The sequence below is a fragment of the Haliotis cracherodii genome, unplaced genomic scaffold, assembly GCF_022045235.1.
Source record: "Haliotis cracherodii isolate W230 unplaced genomic scaffold, xgHalCrac1.p SCAF_11, whole genome shotgun sequence".
Classification (NCBI taxonomy): Eukaryota; Metazoa; Mollusca; class Gastropoda; order Lepetellida; family Haliotidae; genus Haliotis; species Haliotis cracherodii.
Window position 1 is genome coordinate 9,356,233 of NW_027266266.1, and position 17,845 is coordinate 9,374,077.

The 17,845-nt window shown below is 40.9% G+C and overlaps 1 protein-coding gene across 1 annotated transcript; it reads left to right on the forward strand.

The window, feature by feature from the left end:
- Positions 1–461: 461 nt before the first annotated feature.
- On the forward strand, positions 462–15,642 carry LOC139455357 (cilia- and flagella-associated protein 119-like). The gene is made up of 9 exons (XM_071236915.1): positions 462–598; positions 3,068–3,099; positions 4,154–4,219; positions 7,493–7,662; positions 8,422–8,492; positions 10,681–10,797; positions 11,684–11,747; positions 13,604–13,708; positions 14,856–15,642. The coding sequence occupies exons 1-9, from the start codon at positions 521–523 to the stop codon at positions 15,047–15,049; spliced, it is 897 nt and encodes a 298-aa protein (XP_071093016.1). The 5' UTR covers positions 462–520; the 3' UTR covers positions 15,050–15,642.
- Positions 15,643–17,845: the final 2,203 nt, after the last annotated feature.

The window sequence follows — 17,845 nt, forward strand, 5'->3', positions numbered from 1 at the left end:
ATTGGTCAGTAAATAATCTCTATATATAAGTACTTATATAGGGAGTATATCATGAGCATTAGTCTACGAAACTGGGATACGATGATATCCATCAGCGAAGTCAGCGAGCCTGACCATTCCATCCGGTTAATCGCCTATTACGGCAAGCATTGGTTGCTGAAGGCCTATTCTAAGCCCTAAGAATGTGCAGACTCCCTCTGATAGTAGATTCTGTGTCCATGTGTAAATTGCAGTATTTTGTATGATTTTTTAAATGATTTTTGTAATGTAAATACAAATTTATTGATGTCCTGTAACTATTATGAGTTTAATGATGCGTAAAGACGTTTACAGCCGTTTAACCATGTGTAACATGGTCGACGCCAGCGGTGGATGGGAGATAACTCTTTTCGGTCTTGTACTTGTTCTGAGCGACACAGTCCCTTGTGGAATGCACAAACAAAAATAGCGGTGCATAGCAACGGCGCCATTATTTGTAAACTCGCACATGCAACTTTGACGCCTGGAATAACGAGACAGGATGCATCTTACAGACGAAACTGGAGAAAAACAGGATATGCCACAGGAAGAAACACCGGAGGTTCCGAAGATCATTCAGGTGAATGATAATTCATTGCTAGAAACAAACTCAAAAGCTTTAAAATGCCCTTGTAGTTGTAATGTTAAACAATTTGGAAATTTGGAAATTTGTACTAGGCCCGGGCTAGCGGGCTAGTATTAAATTCTAACTCTAGATATGCAAATAGAGAATTAACATAGGAATAATTACATCACAAGCATTCGGGAATTTTGTCAGTCAGAGAATTCATCAGTTTACAGTGCTTTCAGGGTTAATGTAATGTTGGCAGCATTTATCTGACAGTGATTCTGATATGAGATTACACATCGATCCGCACTGTCTTTAAAAAATATTGAATTTTTTTTTTTTGCCTCATACCAAATTTGTCATTAAATGTCAAATTTTAAAATGAATCAGTGGTCATAACTAGATCTAGATAATAAATAAAGTTTAAATATCAAAATAAAAGATAATGATGTGTTTTTTTACGATCTAATTTTTTATAATGGTACAAAAAGTGCATTACGTGCAGAAGGTTAGTTTCAGTTAGTTTATCGTAATATAAAGCTGTACTTAAGCAAATAGATGCAATTCTGAACATTTTTCGTTGGAGCTGTCACGATCGAGTTGTCAATGTAAACAATCGCTAGGGGGCGCAAATCTGTGCAAAGTGCGTGAGAAATGACGTTATAAAAAAATACAACGGATTGGTGAGTACCATGGATTGATGTGTCGGCAGGATATGTTACTCTTGCCTTTGCATACACTGAACAATTTGAGGTATTGATATCTTTCCATCAATTTAAAAAGCTGCATATATGTTGCATCTCTTGCTGTAATCACTTGTGGCATTGGGTGGCATTGGGTGGCCAAGTCGTCAAAGGCACCACGATTCGCTGTGCAGAGTTGTGTCCCTTGGGCACGACAGACACCTATTATTGTGGGTTCGAATCCCGGTTTGCCCCGATTATGTATAATTGGAATACTGTTAAAACGGCATTAAACCCAACTCACTCACTCACTTGTGGCATTGCTGTCTCTCTGTATGGATGGATGGATGGGGTAGACTGAAGCATTTGGGTCCCCCAATCAAACAATGTTACACCATATGATCAATGATGAGGAAGTTAGTTAAGTTAATAATTGCAGTGTTCGAAATTAAGAATTGTTGTTAAATAGTCCTTGGCATTACACTCATGTTAAAATTAAAACATTAAAATGATTAAGGGCTCTTGAGATAAATATAGTGCCGTAGAAATTCCCAAGGTCCCCATGATCCCCTACACCTTGGGCTTTGCATAATCTACATGAAAACAATTCAGTAATGACTGTTGAAAATAGGATTGGATTCTATTCCATCAAAGTTTTTGACATCATGTTACACTATCAAACATTTGGTCAACAGTTTTTTATCAAAGTTTTTGATAGTGTAGAGGGGGCTTTATACAGCGATGTTTAAGATTAAGAATTAGGCAGGGTGTCTATGGTGGTTACTCTCTTCTCGATGAAATGTACAAAGATACATCCAAAGTCACCCTCAGTCACTTCAATCAAATTTGTAGAAAACATTATCTGGTCAGGCAACATAATATAAGACAAAAGGAAGAGAATTTTATGGATGTCAACTTCTTTATTATGAGGAACACAATGTTTCGGAGCGTCTACGTACTCTTCCATCAGGTGAGGAATAGTGTTTTGCGTATCGTCCCCAAACATTATTGCATGCTATGATAACTATTTTGTTTGCAGGGCTGATGAAGAAGAAAGTATATACTCCTAACATTGTGTCCCTCGTAATAAAGAAGTTGACATCCAGAATATTCTCTTCCTTATGTGTAAAACTTCTAAATGCCTTCCAGAGACCTATCAAACATATTTACCCAGTCTTTGGAAGAACATCTTGCAACTATTATAAAATATTTATCTATTTTTGAAGTTGGATGTGTGTTAATAGATAGATCTATTTCAATATTACTCAGAATATGTTGTTTTTTCCCATTACAGTTTTCTACATAATAAGCACCCAGGGCTCTCTCAAAATTAGAAATAGGGGGTTCTTCTTAGAATAATATTTTGGTGAAAAAACAGAGTTGAAAGATCATTAATTCCATGGTTTATGCTGACAGCGTGAAATGTTTATATACGACAGATATATTTTTCCAGAATTTAATTGCCCATAATTGAGGGTGCATATAACACACAAGTGCGTATTATACACAAATAAATTTAAGTCTTGTGTACATTAATCAATCGGAAGGGGTGCTAATTGGGATTGTTCACTAGCCAATATATAGCAAATATCGCAGTGGGAGCTTATGAGAGCGAATATTATGTCAAATACGGTATTTGCTGTAAAGTGTCATAAAAGGGGAAACAAGGATGGACATAAACCTTTTAGGCCAAGATACAACTTCTCAGGTCATAATTTGTAGAATCAACAGCTGTTGCAGATCTGGAGCAACTTCTGGAAATATCAATGTTAATTTTGTATTCACATTTTTGTTGCAGCCCAGAGATCATAAAGCCAAAATATGTGTATGGTAAGTTGGATAAGTTTTTAAATAAACTTGTGTCAGTGTGACCAATTGTTATGTAGTTTAACAATTGCTTTTTTCAGATTTCATTTTTTTCCCTTTTCATTAATTTTCTTTAAAACAGTACTCCAGTTTTAAAAACAACAGCGATACTAGTTTTGTGATAGTAATATATATTTTGTTGGTTTTAAGTATGGGGTTCTGAATATAATGTGGAGTCACTGACAGTACATATTATCATATACATGATGAAATCATGAGTTGAATAATTACTGAGCTTGTGTTACCAGGGTTTTTACGAGACGCACGAATGTGCATCCAGTACGCTCAAATGTAAGCGTCTCTTAGCTTATTTCATCCATCAATCATGACCTGTCGACATGATCAATGATTCATTCCAGGCTCTGAAGGAATTGGGGGCACGGGTGGCCCAGTCGTCTAAGGCGCAGCGATTCCCTGTGCAGAGTTGCGCCCCTTGGGCACGCCAGAAACCTATGATTGTGGGTTCGAATCCGGTTCGCCCTGATTATGTTTCTAGGTTTGTCAGCACCATATCCGTGCTCGTGGATTTCTACGAAGTGGTAAACGTCTGAGACCAGCTGACACGCCGCGATATAACTGGAATACTGTTAAAAGCGGCGTTAAACCCAACTCACTCACTCACTCAAATACAAGTGCAAATGGAAATAAACCCGTCTAATGAAAACAAACATTTTAAAGTGTCAGAAAATGCTCGTGGGTTTCACCGAAGTGGTAAACGTCCGAGACCTGTATCACTTCGGGCTTTCCTCCCACATTAAGCTGACACGCTGTGATGCAACTGGAATACTGTTAAAAGCGGCGTTAAACCCAACTCACTCTGAAGTAATTATCAAAATGTACAGTACACTACACCATGCATTTCATTACTTTACAGGACCCTCATATTGCCTGTAGGGACCCTTACAATTCATTATTGGGGGTCCCCTGAACCCCTACTTTTTTAAGTCAAGGTAAAACTCTGTTACCTATCGTCCCCTAACATTATTTCTATGGCAGCTGGTTGTTTGTTTGTTTGCAGGGCCGACTTGACAGTGGATGATGTGGACAGGATCAATGAATCTCTCAACGCAGATCACATCAAGAAGTAAGTCGCTGAGTGCCTGTTGTATGCGGGCGGTGGGGTAGCCTAGTAGTTAAAGCGTTTGCCCATCACACTGAAGACCTGGGTTTGATTCCCCACATGGTTACAATGAGTGGAGCCAATTTCTGGTGTGCCCCGCCGTGATATTGCTGGAATATTGCTAAAAGCGGTGTAAAACCAAACTCACTCACTTACATTGTATGACTAAACATTATGATTTATCAATCTCATTAAAATCAATCTTTTATTCTGATGCCCAGACCTTTTATTAGTGACTGAATGGTCGCATATGTGACTGAATTTTAACATTGGCATGATTTTTTTTTAAGTCACTGATTTGGTGCTGTAATTATTGTCATCTTTACTGTACAAATAACTGATGCGTTGCTGGACATTCGCAAGACCTATTTCAGAAAACAATGTCTGTCTTCCACAGCACATATGCGGCATGTAAACACGACAATATCACAAACGATGCTTCGTCGTAAATTCTTTTCAAATAAAAGTCATAATATCACAAGCACATTTTCACCTCAAATCCAGTTTTGTAAGGTATGCAATCCAGTGAAAAGTGCTTATGAAAATACGCTTTTGCATTGTATGAATTAGTGTATTGAGTATTGGCTTTGCTATTCGACAGTGACGTGCCATCTCGCGGTGGTTTCTGTATTTCATCAAAATCGTCCAAGCAGTGAAAATGATGAGAGAGGGAACATTGCTAAACACATCAGGGTTGGGGGTGGTGGTGATGCGAGTGGGGATAAGGGGGAAGCGAGGATACAGGGGGAAGGGGTGGCACATGGTCCTGTGCACAGTGCACAGATCACAAATCAGGGGAAGTTGAGCAACGTCGGTCTGGGAGAGTAGTTGGATGGGTGACCGAGTTAAGCAGCTTGACTCCTGAGAGTTTCTAGGGCTTCGGTCCTGCCCCACACTGAAGCACATGTTCCACATGTGGTGTCTCCTTAGGCAAGTGACTTTGTTCGAAATGTGCCTCTGTTCACCCAGCAGTGAGTGTGTACCCGGTAGGATGAGATGGTAATGTGGCTGTTAACCTTCTAGCGTCATACAGGCAGCTTGGGTTGTATACTCCCCAAGGAGCTGAGAATGAAAATCGAGTGCTCATTGATCCATTGACCAGGGTAATAATAGTGTAGCGCTATGAGCATCCACTTGGTGAATGGAATCTGGCGCATTATAAATGCACTTATTATTATTATTAAGTGAATCTAGTCAGTCAACTAGCAAGTCATCATAATCGTCTGCACATAGTTCTAAATTTAGTACACAGAAAGATCAACAAACACCCTGTCGCGTCTTTCGTGAGGCTTGGATAAAAGAATTTGAATGGTCACATTTCAACAAAAATATGATGACGTGCTTATAGTGTTCAACAAAGCCATTACTGTAAATCTTGAAATTAACGTGAGCATGAATTAAATGCGAAAAATGCGAGTGGTCTTTGCTCACATTATTAAACATCGCATTTATATCAACAATAAAACATTTTGGATAGCAGAAAATATCAACTTAGAGATACGCTGAAAATAAACAGCTATGTATTCCACATCACTGTTTACTGAGCAGCACCTGTAACAAGTATATAATCAATGTCATTCAAACACTAATTACATCCTGTGAATTGTCACTGCTGGGGTAAAGAGAAATGTTCTACTCACTTATGTCATCACTGATCACACCTGCAAGTCCACACAGACGCCACCCACGCAACACGGTGTCTTTGTTCTTTGCGACTGCGTCAAAGGGCGACACGAGCCAGCACGCATGGATAGGCTTCATCACACTGCTTTTTTAGATCGACAGCCTTTGTTTTGTCACACGCCTTTAATTTTGTTGACATTTTCTCCGCACTTTCTCCCTTTGAACTTCCTTAATGCCAGTCAACAGAATCAACACAAAAAGTATCTGTTGTTCTTAGGAAAATACTATGTATTGTTTTAGCGGAAGTACTCTACTCAGCGCTTAGTAAATAAGCGGTGCCATTTGGTGTGTGAGTGGATTAATATAAGGTTGGATTAAGGTGAGGATTCTCCTGTAAACCTGACAGAGGACTTTTCTTTAGATATGAATCCACTGAGAGGTTGGGGGTGTCGCATTCATATTGAGTCACACTTTTGGCTAAGTGGTCGCATTCTCTTGGAGACGCATTAATTTCACGATTTACAGTATTTGCAAGGAATACTGATTTTGTAGATGACCCTTGCAATTTAAAGCTGGTAAACTGGACCAGATACGAAACTTCAAAAAATTGAATCGAATTAATTAGCATTGAAACAGCCATCTGCATAATGCTACCCCTGCGTCACAGGGCCATATGACACAGTTGAACCAATCAACTCAACTCGAAAGGGTGCACGGGAATCACGCACACACAAATACGGTGTTAGCGTTGGGCGTCTCAACGTGCGTGATTCCTGGCACCCTTTCGAGTTGAGTTGATTGGTTCAACTAGGTCATTTGGCCCTGTGATGCAGGGGTAGCATTATGCAGATGGCTGTTTCAATGAATGCTCGTTCCACCCGTGACGAACAGGTCTGGTTGTTGATGAAATATAGTGATAGCTAAATAGACAGATTTTTTATTCATGCACCGACTGTCTTTAAATGTAATATCCAGTTATGTATGACTGTTTAATAATCTCATGCCAACTTTGACTGGAGTAGGTCTGATAGTTTTTCAGATATTGTAGTAAACGTCGGTACCTTAAATTACCTTCCAGACTATATCTGAGAACCTGATAAGAGTAATTTTAAAAGTATGTTGTGTTGGCTCCTAAGAAAACCATTTTGGCTCCTGTCTTTTCATGTAAGAGAATGTGAATGTATGTTTTAATATACGAAAATGATAGTTAGATAGATCTGAGTTAAAATTTGCAATCCATTTATGAAATACTGAACACAGAACTAACACTTCATTGTTAACTGTATCAAACAAACTATCAGATAGTCAACTGACTGATGGTGGCACGAGTGGCCCAGTCGTCTAAGGTGTCGCGATTCGCTGTGCAGAGTTGTGTCCCTTGGGCATGCCAGAAACCTATGATTGTGGGTTTGAATCCCGGTTCGCCCCGATTATGTTTCTAGGTTTGTCAGCACCATACCCGTGCTTGTGGGTTTCACCGAAGTGGTAAACGTCTGAGACCTACATCACTTCTGGCTTTCCTCCCACATTAAGCTGACAAACCGCGATATGACTGGAATACTGTTAATTAAGTCACTCATTCACTCAACTGACTGATAAGTATGTACATTTCAGTGTCCTGTCTGACATCTTTGGACTGAGTGACCATCGGGAGAACCTCAAGTCCGGTATCATCATGGACCTCTACTACTACACCCTGCAGTTTGCCCGGGATAATGGCTTCAATCGGGAGAAGACATCGGCATTCTTCTCCATCATCAAGAAGACCCATGAAGTCTGCATCGGTAATAAAACTATTCTTCAGCCATTTGATCAGGCTATATTTTGGATATTATCTATGCCGAAAACTGTCATGGCTGCTCTTCTTGACTGTACAGTTAGAATCATTTTGAAAAGAATTTAATTGGTACAGACTTGTCAACCCCAAAATGGACAAAAAAGTGAGATCCAATGTAAAACTGGGGTCCAAGGGGCAGTGAATTCCTCCCCGCCCCCCCCAACACCACACACCCTCACCCAACCCAACCCCCCAACCAATCTACCAGTGATTCGGTTAAAACTTATCCAATGATATAACTTTAAAGGATATTAATGCAAGGATCAGAATACTTTTATCTGAAACTATATTTTTTTTTTCAGGAATAATGTATTCCAATATCATGTTATTATTTTTTAAAATAATAACTCTGTGGTGTTCATCCCACTTCCCTCGCCGCTGCAATATACTCTCACTATACTGTTGGGATGGAGAGGGTGATCGAGCCAGTGGTATTCATCCCACGTCCCTCGCCTCTGCAACTTCTCACTATACTGTTGGGATGGAGAGGATGATCGAGCCAGTGGTGTTCATCCCACGTCCCTCGCCTCTGCAACTTCTCACTATACTGTTGGGATGGAGAGGGTGATTGAGCTGTTGTGCTGAATCTGTATCTAACATGATGTGACAAAATGAGTTTATGTGTGTAAGACTTGAAGATTATTAATATCAGCAATATGACAATTTCCTTTATCTTTTAATATCAAAACTTATTGATTGTTTTCAGAAACCCCTTTCGGAAACCTTGACCAGACTTTCAACTACTTCAAAGCTCTGATACTCTGCCATGCTGTCAATGTAAGTGCCAATACAACACAACAGTGCTAAGGATTCTCCAGGATCCAAAAGCTACTTCATATTAAGCTATATACATATGTGATGATATTTTGTAGGTTTTGCTCATCTTCCCGAGGCAAGAGAGTTAACTGACTATAAAAGTCCAGTTTCCACCCTTGCCGAACTAGGCTGGTATGATGGAGTTAAATTTTGGCTGGACTAACTGAGTCTATGCATAGTCCAATCAAAATCGCGCAACAGAATTGAAATCCGGTTCGTAAACTGCCGTGCCGATTTGGGTCGATTGCAGGATTTGCAAAGCATGTACATTGCCAAGTCGTTGTCAGCAGATATTTTCCAAACCTTTTCATGGTTTTTAATCAAGGTGCTTGCATGATTTGATGCACCTCGCGATGTAAGACCCGTTTTATCACAATATAGATCTTGATTATCGATCAGATCGTCTTGACTGGGCGCCGCCATTTTGTTTGAAACAAATGCAAGTGATGGAATCGGATTGGTCCATAGGAGAGGCTTAGAAGGGACGTAACTCATGATAACCACTCGTGGCGCTACGATCGAGCCCAGGAATTCCAGCCAAGGGTTTAAAGTCAGTTAACTCTCTTGCCTCGGGAAGATGGGTTTTGCCGTACTTGTGTACAACATCTAGAGGAAGTAGTTCCTGCTTTTCTGTGAGGTGAGACTCTGGTATAGTCCCCAGAGTCAGGAGTAACATTTCCTGCCTATGTCTGGAGTTAGATGAAACAGAGACACTGACTAGGGCATCTGCCAAATATACAACCTGATATTTAAGTTTATAATTAAGAAGGAAATATAATCGCCGTGGCACTTGCTCAACCAGTAATTCAAGTGACCATCAGATCGAGTGTTTTGGATCAAGATTGCAACAACTGCCAGTTGTCCTGAGCCTGGTGTCGCTAAAAGCATCAAAATTTAAATGATGACCTGACAGTACCCTACAACAAACTAATATATCTACTTAGACAGATTGTTATACTACAACAAACTTATATATCTACTGAGACAGTTTGTTATACTACAACAAACTTATATATCTACTGAGACAGGTTGTTATACTACAACAAACTAATATATCTACTGAGACAGGTTGTTATACTACAACAAATTAATATATCTACTGAGACAGGTTGTTATACTACAACAAACTAATATATCTACTGAGACAGTTTGTTATACTACAACAAACTTATATATCTACTGAGACAGGTTGTTATACTACAACAAACTTATATATCTACTGAGACAGGTTGTTATACTACAACAAACTAATATATCTACTGAGACAGTGTGTTGTACTACAACAAACTAATATATCTACTGAGACAGATTGTTATACTACAACAAACTTATATATCTACTGAGACAGATTGTTATACTACAACAAACTTATATATCTACTGAGACAGATTGTTATACTACAACAAACTTATATATCTACTGAGACAGGTTGTTATACTACAACAAACTAATATATCTACTGAGACAGGTTGTTATACTACAACAAACTAATATATCTACTGAGACAGGTTGTTGTACTACAACAAACTAATATATCTACTGAGACAGATTGTTGTACTACAACAAACTAATATATCTACTGAGACAGATTGTTGTACTACAACAAACTAATATATCTACTGAGACAGGTTGTTGTACTACAACAAACTAATATATCTACTGAGACAGGTTGTTATACTACAACAAACTAATATATCTACTGAGACAGGTTGTTGTACTACAACAAACTAATATATCTACTGAGACAGGTTGTTATACTACAACAAACTAATTTATCTACTGAGACAGTTTGTTATACTACAACAAACTTATATATCTACTGAGACAGGTTGTTATACTACAAGAACTAATATATCTACTGAGACAGGTTGTTATACTACAAGAACTAATATATCTACTGACACAGGTTATATCATACATTAAACTTATATATCTATTGAGACAGGTGGTTATCCTACAACAAACTTATATATCTACTGAGACAGGTTGTTATCCTACAACAAACTAATATATCTACTGAGACAGGTTGTTATCCTACAACAAACTAATATATCTACTGAGACAAATTGTTACCCAGCCACAAACTAATGCATCTTGAGATGGGTTGTTATCCTACAACAAAGATATCCAGAGCATGTTGTTGTTTCAGCGTCCACCACACAGTATAGAGCTGTTCAGTGCTGACGAGGTGAGGAAGATGACAGAGTACACCATCAACACCTACTTCCGCCACTTCAAGATGTACAAGTACGCCTTCACACCCCTGGTGAGTCTACATGGATGTGACAGTCAAACATATAGCAACACCAGTCTCCTCAAACTCACACCCATACAGCAACACCAGTCTCCTCAAACTCACACCCATATAGCAACACCAGTCTCCTCAAACTCACACCCATATAAAATTACCAGTCTCCTCAAACTCACACCCATACAGCAACACCAGTCTCCTCAAACTCACACCCATATAGCAACACCAGTCTCCTCAAACTCACACCCATATAAAATTACCAGTCTCCTCAAACTCACACCTTTATAACAACACCAGTCTCCTCAAACTCACACCTTTATAGCAACACCAGTCTCCTCAAACTCACACCTTTATAACAACACCAGTCTCCTCAAACTCACACTTTTATAGCAACACCAGTCTCCTCAAACTCACACCTTTATAACAACACCAGTCTCCTCAAACTCACACCTTTATAACAACACCAGTCTCCTCAAACTCACACCTTTATAGCATCACCAGTCTCCTCAAACTCAGACCCTTATAGCAACACCGGTCTCCTCAAACTCACATCCATACAGCAACACAAGTCTCCTCAAACTCACACCCAAACAGCAACACCAGTCTCCTCAAACTCAGACTAATTGTCAAATTGTTAAATTTTAGACCAATTCTTCAAATCGTTAGCTCCACTGTGCAATAGTAATAATTGTTATACCTCTATAAGAATCTTGCGATACCATTGTTGAACCTAACATGGGATGAAACAATACATTTCAATGTAGACCCCAAAGTCACGTGACCACCTTAGGGTCGGGTCGAGGCCTCAGCCCGGTCAGACCACATCAAGGCTTTGGTCCTTGTGTTTGCAAATTGACCTCGTCAAGAGTAATTATTTATAATTATTCTATTCTGATTTCAGGTGAGGCTGGACCTAGCAATAAACTACATTGGGCTCCCCATGCCATCACCCCCGCCATCGGAGGGTGTGTATATATTATTTAAGAAATAAACAACGAGTGGGAGTTGTTTATCATACAATAAAACCCTGCAGGGAGAATAAACCCTGAGGGGCGCAGCATTACATACAGCCTCCTTACAGATGACAATAACTTGTACAAGCTTTAAAAATATTTACCCATATTTAAATAATGACTCACTCCATATAATCCGACCTCAGCAATGTCGGACAAGTCCATTTTTATGTACAAGTGGGTATTTCTCGCACATTCTCACAATCCTCACTTCGATTATCTGTATCTTTTCTCCCAATACCCATTGTCGTATCTATCCCGCTTTTGGATGTGATCGTTCGGCCATTGCGTTTAACTGCATTGCCCAGGCACATCTATTGGGAATAATTCACTAGAGTGAGTGAGTGAGTGAGTTGGGTTTAACGCCGCTTTTAACAGTATTCCAGTTATATCACGGCGTGTCAGCTTAATGTGGGAGGAAAGCCCGAAGTGATGCAGGTCTCAGACGTTTACCACTTCGGTGAAACCCACGAGCACGGGTATGGTGCTGACAAACCTAGAAACATAATCGGGGCGAACCGGGATTCGAACCCACAATCATAGGTTTCTGGCGTGCCCAAGGGACGCAACTCTGCACAGCGAATCGCGGGGGCCTTAGACGACTGGGCCACCCGTGCCCCCCTAATTCACTAGACACTCCCCTCTCAAAAGTAACGTCATATGTATGTCATCACGTTGTGCGCGCATGGTCGAATCTCCAGAAATGACGTCATGATAGAACAATGTTTTATCGTGAAACAAACCACACTTCGTTCTTGTTTCTTCTTTGCGATCTATCTCGTAGCTATCTTTTTATCAAAATAGTCAAGCATTGGAGAGGAGTGTAGCTGAAGGGGTTGTTGTCGTAAGACAGATTTATCATCCCAAACTGGCTCCCACAGGAGATATCACTTGGATGAGATCAAGTGATATCTACATAGTAGATGTCGCTTCAATGAAATTGCATCACAATGCTTTGCAGATCATTGTGACATCAGTAGTTACCATGACCTCACAATCGAATGACATCACTAATGACTCTGCTACTGAAGCTATTAGCAGTACTTTTTACACTTAAGACACTGCTTATTACTGTCTTCAAACTGAAAAAGTTGGAAGAATGATGTTGCATGATAAATAAAATCTCACCCTCGTGTCTTTTGATATCAAATATATAAACACTCACTGCTAAAAGTAGAAAAACTCCTCGGCAAGCCTTGGAGTTTTTCAACTTTTATCAACTTATGTTGATATATTTCATATCAAAAGACACTCGGTGAGATTCTCTATATGTACCCAAGGTACCTTTCTGTACACTGAGGGGGCACGGGTGGCCCAGTCGTCCAAGGGGCCGCGATTCGCTGTGCAGAGTTGCGTCCCTTGGGCACGCCAGAAACCTACGATTGTGGGTTCGAATCCCGGTTCGCCCTGATTATGTTTCTAGGTTTGTCAGCACCATACCCATGCTCGTGGGTTTCAGCGAAGTGGTTAACGTCTGAGACCTACATCACTTCGGGCTTTCCTCCCACATTAAGCTGACACACCATGATATGACTGCAATAATGTTAAAAGCGGTGTTAAACCCAACTCACTCACTTACTCACTGTACACTGAAATGTGCCGAAACCAAAATAAATTGGAATGCACACTTGTAACTTTTAGCTTAGCAGTGTACAGCAGGTTGTGGAATGGACGCATCCCCCTTGTCAATCAATCAATTGATGTTTCACTGATCAATCATACATGTGCTTGGGAAGAATAAATGCTTTTTGGTTCGGCTGTATTAGAAAAATGCATCCTGAAAGTGCACTATTTTTTATGATCAACAGCTGGTGACAAGGCAGATGAGACGGAGGCTAAGGAAGGGGAGACAACTGAGGAGAAGGTGGAAGAGGATGGGGCAGAAGGAGGGGCAGACAAATCTGAAGAGAAAGGTAGGGCTGCTAAACCATAAAGGCTGTATCAATACATTGCTTTCATACATACAGGAGAAATGTTTTGTGTTTAACTTAGATGTGTCAAATTCATGGTTGTCTCGACCTCGCCTGCCAGTCCCTATAAATATATTTACATTCATTTTGGCTCGGATCTGTCAAACTGGATGTGTCAAGTTCCTGGTTGTCTCAAACTCATTTGGGTGCCCAAAGTATCCAATAATGTCAGATTGTGGATACAGAACTTGCCCTGGAATACCAAACTGCCCTCTCTGCTTTAGGATGGTTGGTTTTTTATTTAACTCCGCACTGAGCAATATTCCAGCTATATGACGGCGGTCTGTAAATAATCGAGTCTGGACCAGACAATCCAGTGATTAATATCATGAGCATCCATCAACGCAATTGGGATCGATGACATGCATCAACCAAGTCAGCGAGCCTGACCACCCGATCCCGTTAGTCGCCTTTTACGACAAGCATAGTCACCTTTTACGGCAAGCATGGGTTGCTGAAGACCTATTCTACCCCGGAATCTTCACGGGTCCTCTGCTTTAGGAAGGCTACTGTAAAGTGCTCTGCTTTAGGAATTACTTTACAGTGGCCATCTTGGTTTGCTTTCGGGTGGCAGTTGAGTGACAACCTGTGTAAGTGCAGGAGGTGCATTGTATTGTGTTGGATGCAAGTATATATGAAGAACCAGTGTAAAATTATGCATAAAATTCACTTGATGACTTGAACAGTTCACAATAAAAATAACGTCCACACACCAAACTGTCAAACTTTCAATCACTTCACACACAACTGACTGACCTTGACCTCACTGTGATTGCTACAGTTACATCAAAGGCAGGATGTTTTCTAAATAACTGAACACAAATCAAACACAATTATGGAAACTCCTTTTTTGAGCACTTTATCAATATTTATTTTCTATTTTCCATGTTTAAACATTGCTATGATATCCAATTTCGAAAATTCCATACAAATAGTGAATCATTTTTTCAGCTTATTTTGACTTTTATTGTCCTAATTTTCCAATAGTGACCCTGCTATATTAATAGCTTTGAACAAACATGCCAGAGAGTGTCTAGTAAAATGCATGTGTACCAAAATTGCTTTTGACGAAAATCCATGTTTTTTACAGAGGAGTCTGGAGCCAAGAAAGAGTTGCGGACGATGATCCAGACGTTCCTGTCAGAGGAGATAAAGAAGATGAAGATGTCGGTGGAGGAGCAGATTAAGTCCACCGAGGACAGCATCAACAAGAAGATCGAGTTGACTGACGGTGCAGCCTCACCAAAGAAGAATCCAACCTCTCCCAAGGGAAAAAAGAAATGAATGAGCAGTTCGATTTTAGAACGTGATATGGAAATTTGTGTTAAATGCAAATTTAATATTTCAATGTTTTTGTATCGTTACAATGAAATATTTTGTCAGATATGTAAATCCATAACAGTTTTGTCTCAGCAAGGGCTGAAAAATGTCTAATGCCTAATATACTACTCAGATTTTGATAGGGATATTCTGAGTGTCCAGGCAGGGAATCAGATGTGAGTGATCGCTGGGAGAAGTTGTCATGTATATAGCATTCAATATTGCCTTAGAACCCATTCATTTTCAGCAGCATCATAAGTTAGAAAATAATAAGTGATTTCTAGAACTTTACCTTAAGTTGCTGTTTTAAGTTTTGTAACAGCATGAACTATCTCAGTATCCCGATCAAAAGTTGAGCAGTATATGCCAGGGATATGCAAGACTTGTATGTTATAGTGTTGTTTTGTTACAGTACAGTATTATCTGACTTTACAAGGAAGCAGAATTCTAAATGTGAATCAAGAAACTTTGGATCGAGAATCTTTGCTGAGTGAACTATTTATCATGTTATTAATCAGGTCAAATGATGCTGTGCAGAATGTAGCGTTTCAGTTAAAAATGTAGAGTTGTAAATAAACTACTCTTTCTCATTATTTGAACTATGTCCCTCCTGTGACACCCATGGGGATCCGGGCTAGAATCTGTCCCCAGCAACCTCACTCTGTGGGGATCCGGGCTAGAATCTGTCCCCAGCAACCTCGCTCTGTGGGGATCCAGGCTAGAATCTGTCCCCAGCTACCTCGCTCTATGGGGATCCAGGCTAGAATCTGTCCCCAGCAACCTCGCTCTGTGGGGATCCAGGCTAGAATCTGTCACCAGCAACCTCTCTCTGTGGGGATCCGGGCTAGAATCTGTCCCCAGCTACCTCGCTCTGTGGGGATCCAGGCTAGGATCTGTCCCCAGCAACCTCACTCTGTGGGGATCTAGGCTAGAATCTGTCCCCAGCTACCTCGCTCTGAGGGGATCCAGGCTAGAATCTGTCACCAGCAACCTCGTTCTGTTGGGATCCAGGCTAGAATCTGTCCCCAGCAACCTCGCTCTGTGGGGATCCAGGCTACAATCTGTCCCCAGCTATCTCGCTCTGTGGGGATCCAGGCTAGAATCCGTCCCCTGCAACCTCACTCTGTGGGGATCCAGGCTAGAATCTGTCACCAGCTACCTCGCTCTGTGGGGATCCGGGCTAGAATCTGTCCCCAGCAACCTCACCCCCTGGGGATCTGGGCTAGATTCTGTCCCCAGCAACCTCACCCCATGGGGATCTGGGCTAGAATTTGTCCCCAGCAACCTCACCCCCTTGAGATCTGGGCTAGATTCTGTCCCCAGCAACCTCACCCCCTGGGGATCTGGGCTAGAATCTGTCCCCAGCAACCTCACCCTCTGGAGATCTGGGCTAGATTCTGTCCCCAGCAACCTCGCTGTGGGGATCCAGGCTAGAATCTGTCACCAGCTACTCACTCGTATTCCGATGAAATGGATCCTTGAGCACAAAAGCAATCACTGGATTGTCTTGTCCAGACTCACTTATTTACAGTCTGCAGTCATATACATATAGATGGAATATTGCTGAGTGCGGTGTTATACAACAAACAAACACACACACACCCAACTGTGACAGCAGTACTCCAGTGTTGCTCTGTAAGTTATGTGCTGTGTGCAATCTCTTGGAGGCCTCGTTGTCAAAGGCACAGCCACTACCAGAGTGAGTGAGTGAGGTTTTAAGCTGCTTCTAGCACAACATTTAAGCAATATCATGGTGGGGATAACTGGAAATGGCCTTCACACATTGTACCAAAGTGGGAATCAAACCCTTGTCTTTCATATTGAGAGAAAGCTTTAACTACTATGCTACCCTACCAAACCTCACCAGTTTAAGAGCTTGATTATGCCATAGGTAGTGTTTGGTATTTGTATTTATTCTTGTTTTCTGTTCACTTGTCCAAAAAGTGAAATACAGAATTTGACTTATTTAGACATTTACCAAATCGGGCAAATTTGAACACAGTATTTTCACACCTGATTTAAATAGATCTTTTCACAAGTATGAACGTCTCTTGTTGGAGAGGGGGCACGGGTGGCCCAGTCGTCTAAGGCACCGTGATTCCCTGTGCAGAGTTGCATCCCTTGGACACGCCAGAAACCTATGATTGTGGGTTCGAATCCCGCTTCGCCCCAAGTATGTTTCTAGGTTTGTCAGCATTATATCTGTGCTCGTGGGTTTCACCGAAGTGGTATACGTCCGAGACCTGCATTTCTTCAGGCTTTCCTCCCACATTAAACTGACACGCTGATATAACTGCCCAGATAGAGAAGTTCTGTCCCCCCTTACCTCCCTTCACTGTTGAGTGAGTAAGTGAGCGAGTTGGGGTTAATGCCGCTTTGAACAGTATTCCAGTTATACCACGGCATGTCCTCTAAATGTGGGAGGAAAGCCCGAAGTGATGCAGGTCTTAGAGACGTTTATCAAGGATGCCAAAGAGACCCAACTCTGCCCCTGTTACAGAGTTAAGTGAGTGAGTGAGTGAGTATGGTTTTACGCCGCTTTTAGCAATATTCCAGCAATATCACGGGGGGATACCACAAATGGGCTTCACTCATTGTACCCATGTCGGGAATCGAACCCGGGTCTTCAGCGTGACGAGCGAACGCTTTAACCACTAAGCTACCCGACTGCCCCGTAACACAGTTGAACGACATAACCAACACATACTGTTTGAAAACATGAACAGTTTAATAACAAAACCATGTTACAATGTGCACAGG

What these genes read in the sequence shown, in the direction of transcription:
- LOC139455357 (XM_071236915.1), top strand. Translation starts at nt 521, where the DNA reads ATGCATCTTACAGACGAAACTGGAGAAAAACAGGATATGCCACAGGAA. An exon ending in AGTACGCCTTCACACCCCTG is followed by an intron (nt 10,798 to 11,683) that starts GTGAGTCTACAT and finishes TTCTGATTTCAG; the next exon opens with GTGAGGCTGGACCTAGCAAT. An exon ending in ATCACCCCCGCCATCGGAGG is followed by an intron (nt 11,748 to 13,603) that starts GTGTGTATATAT and finishes TATGATCAACAG; the next exon opens with CTGGTGACAAGGCAGATGAG.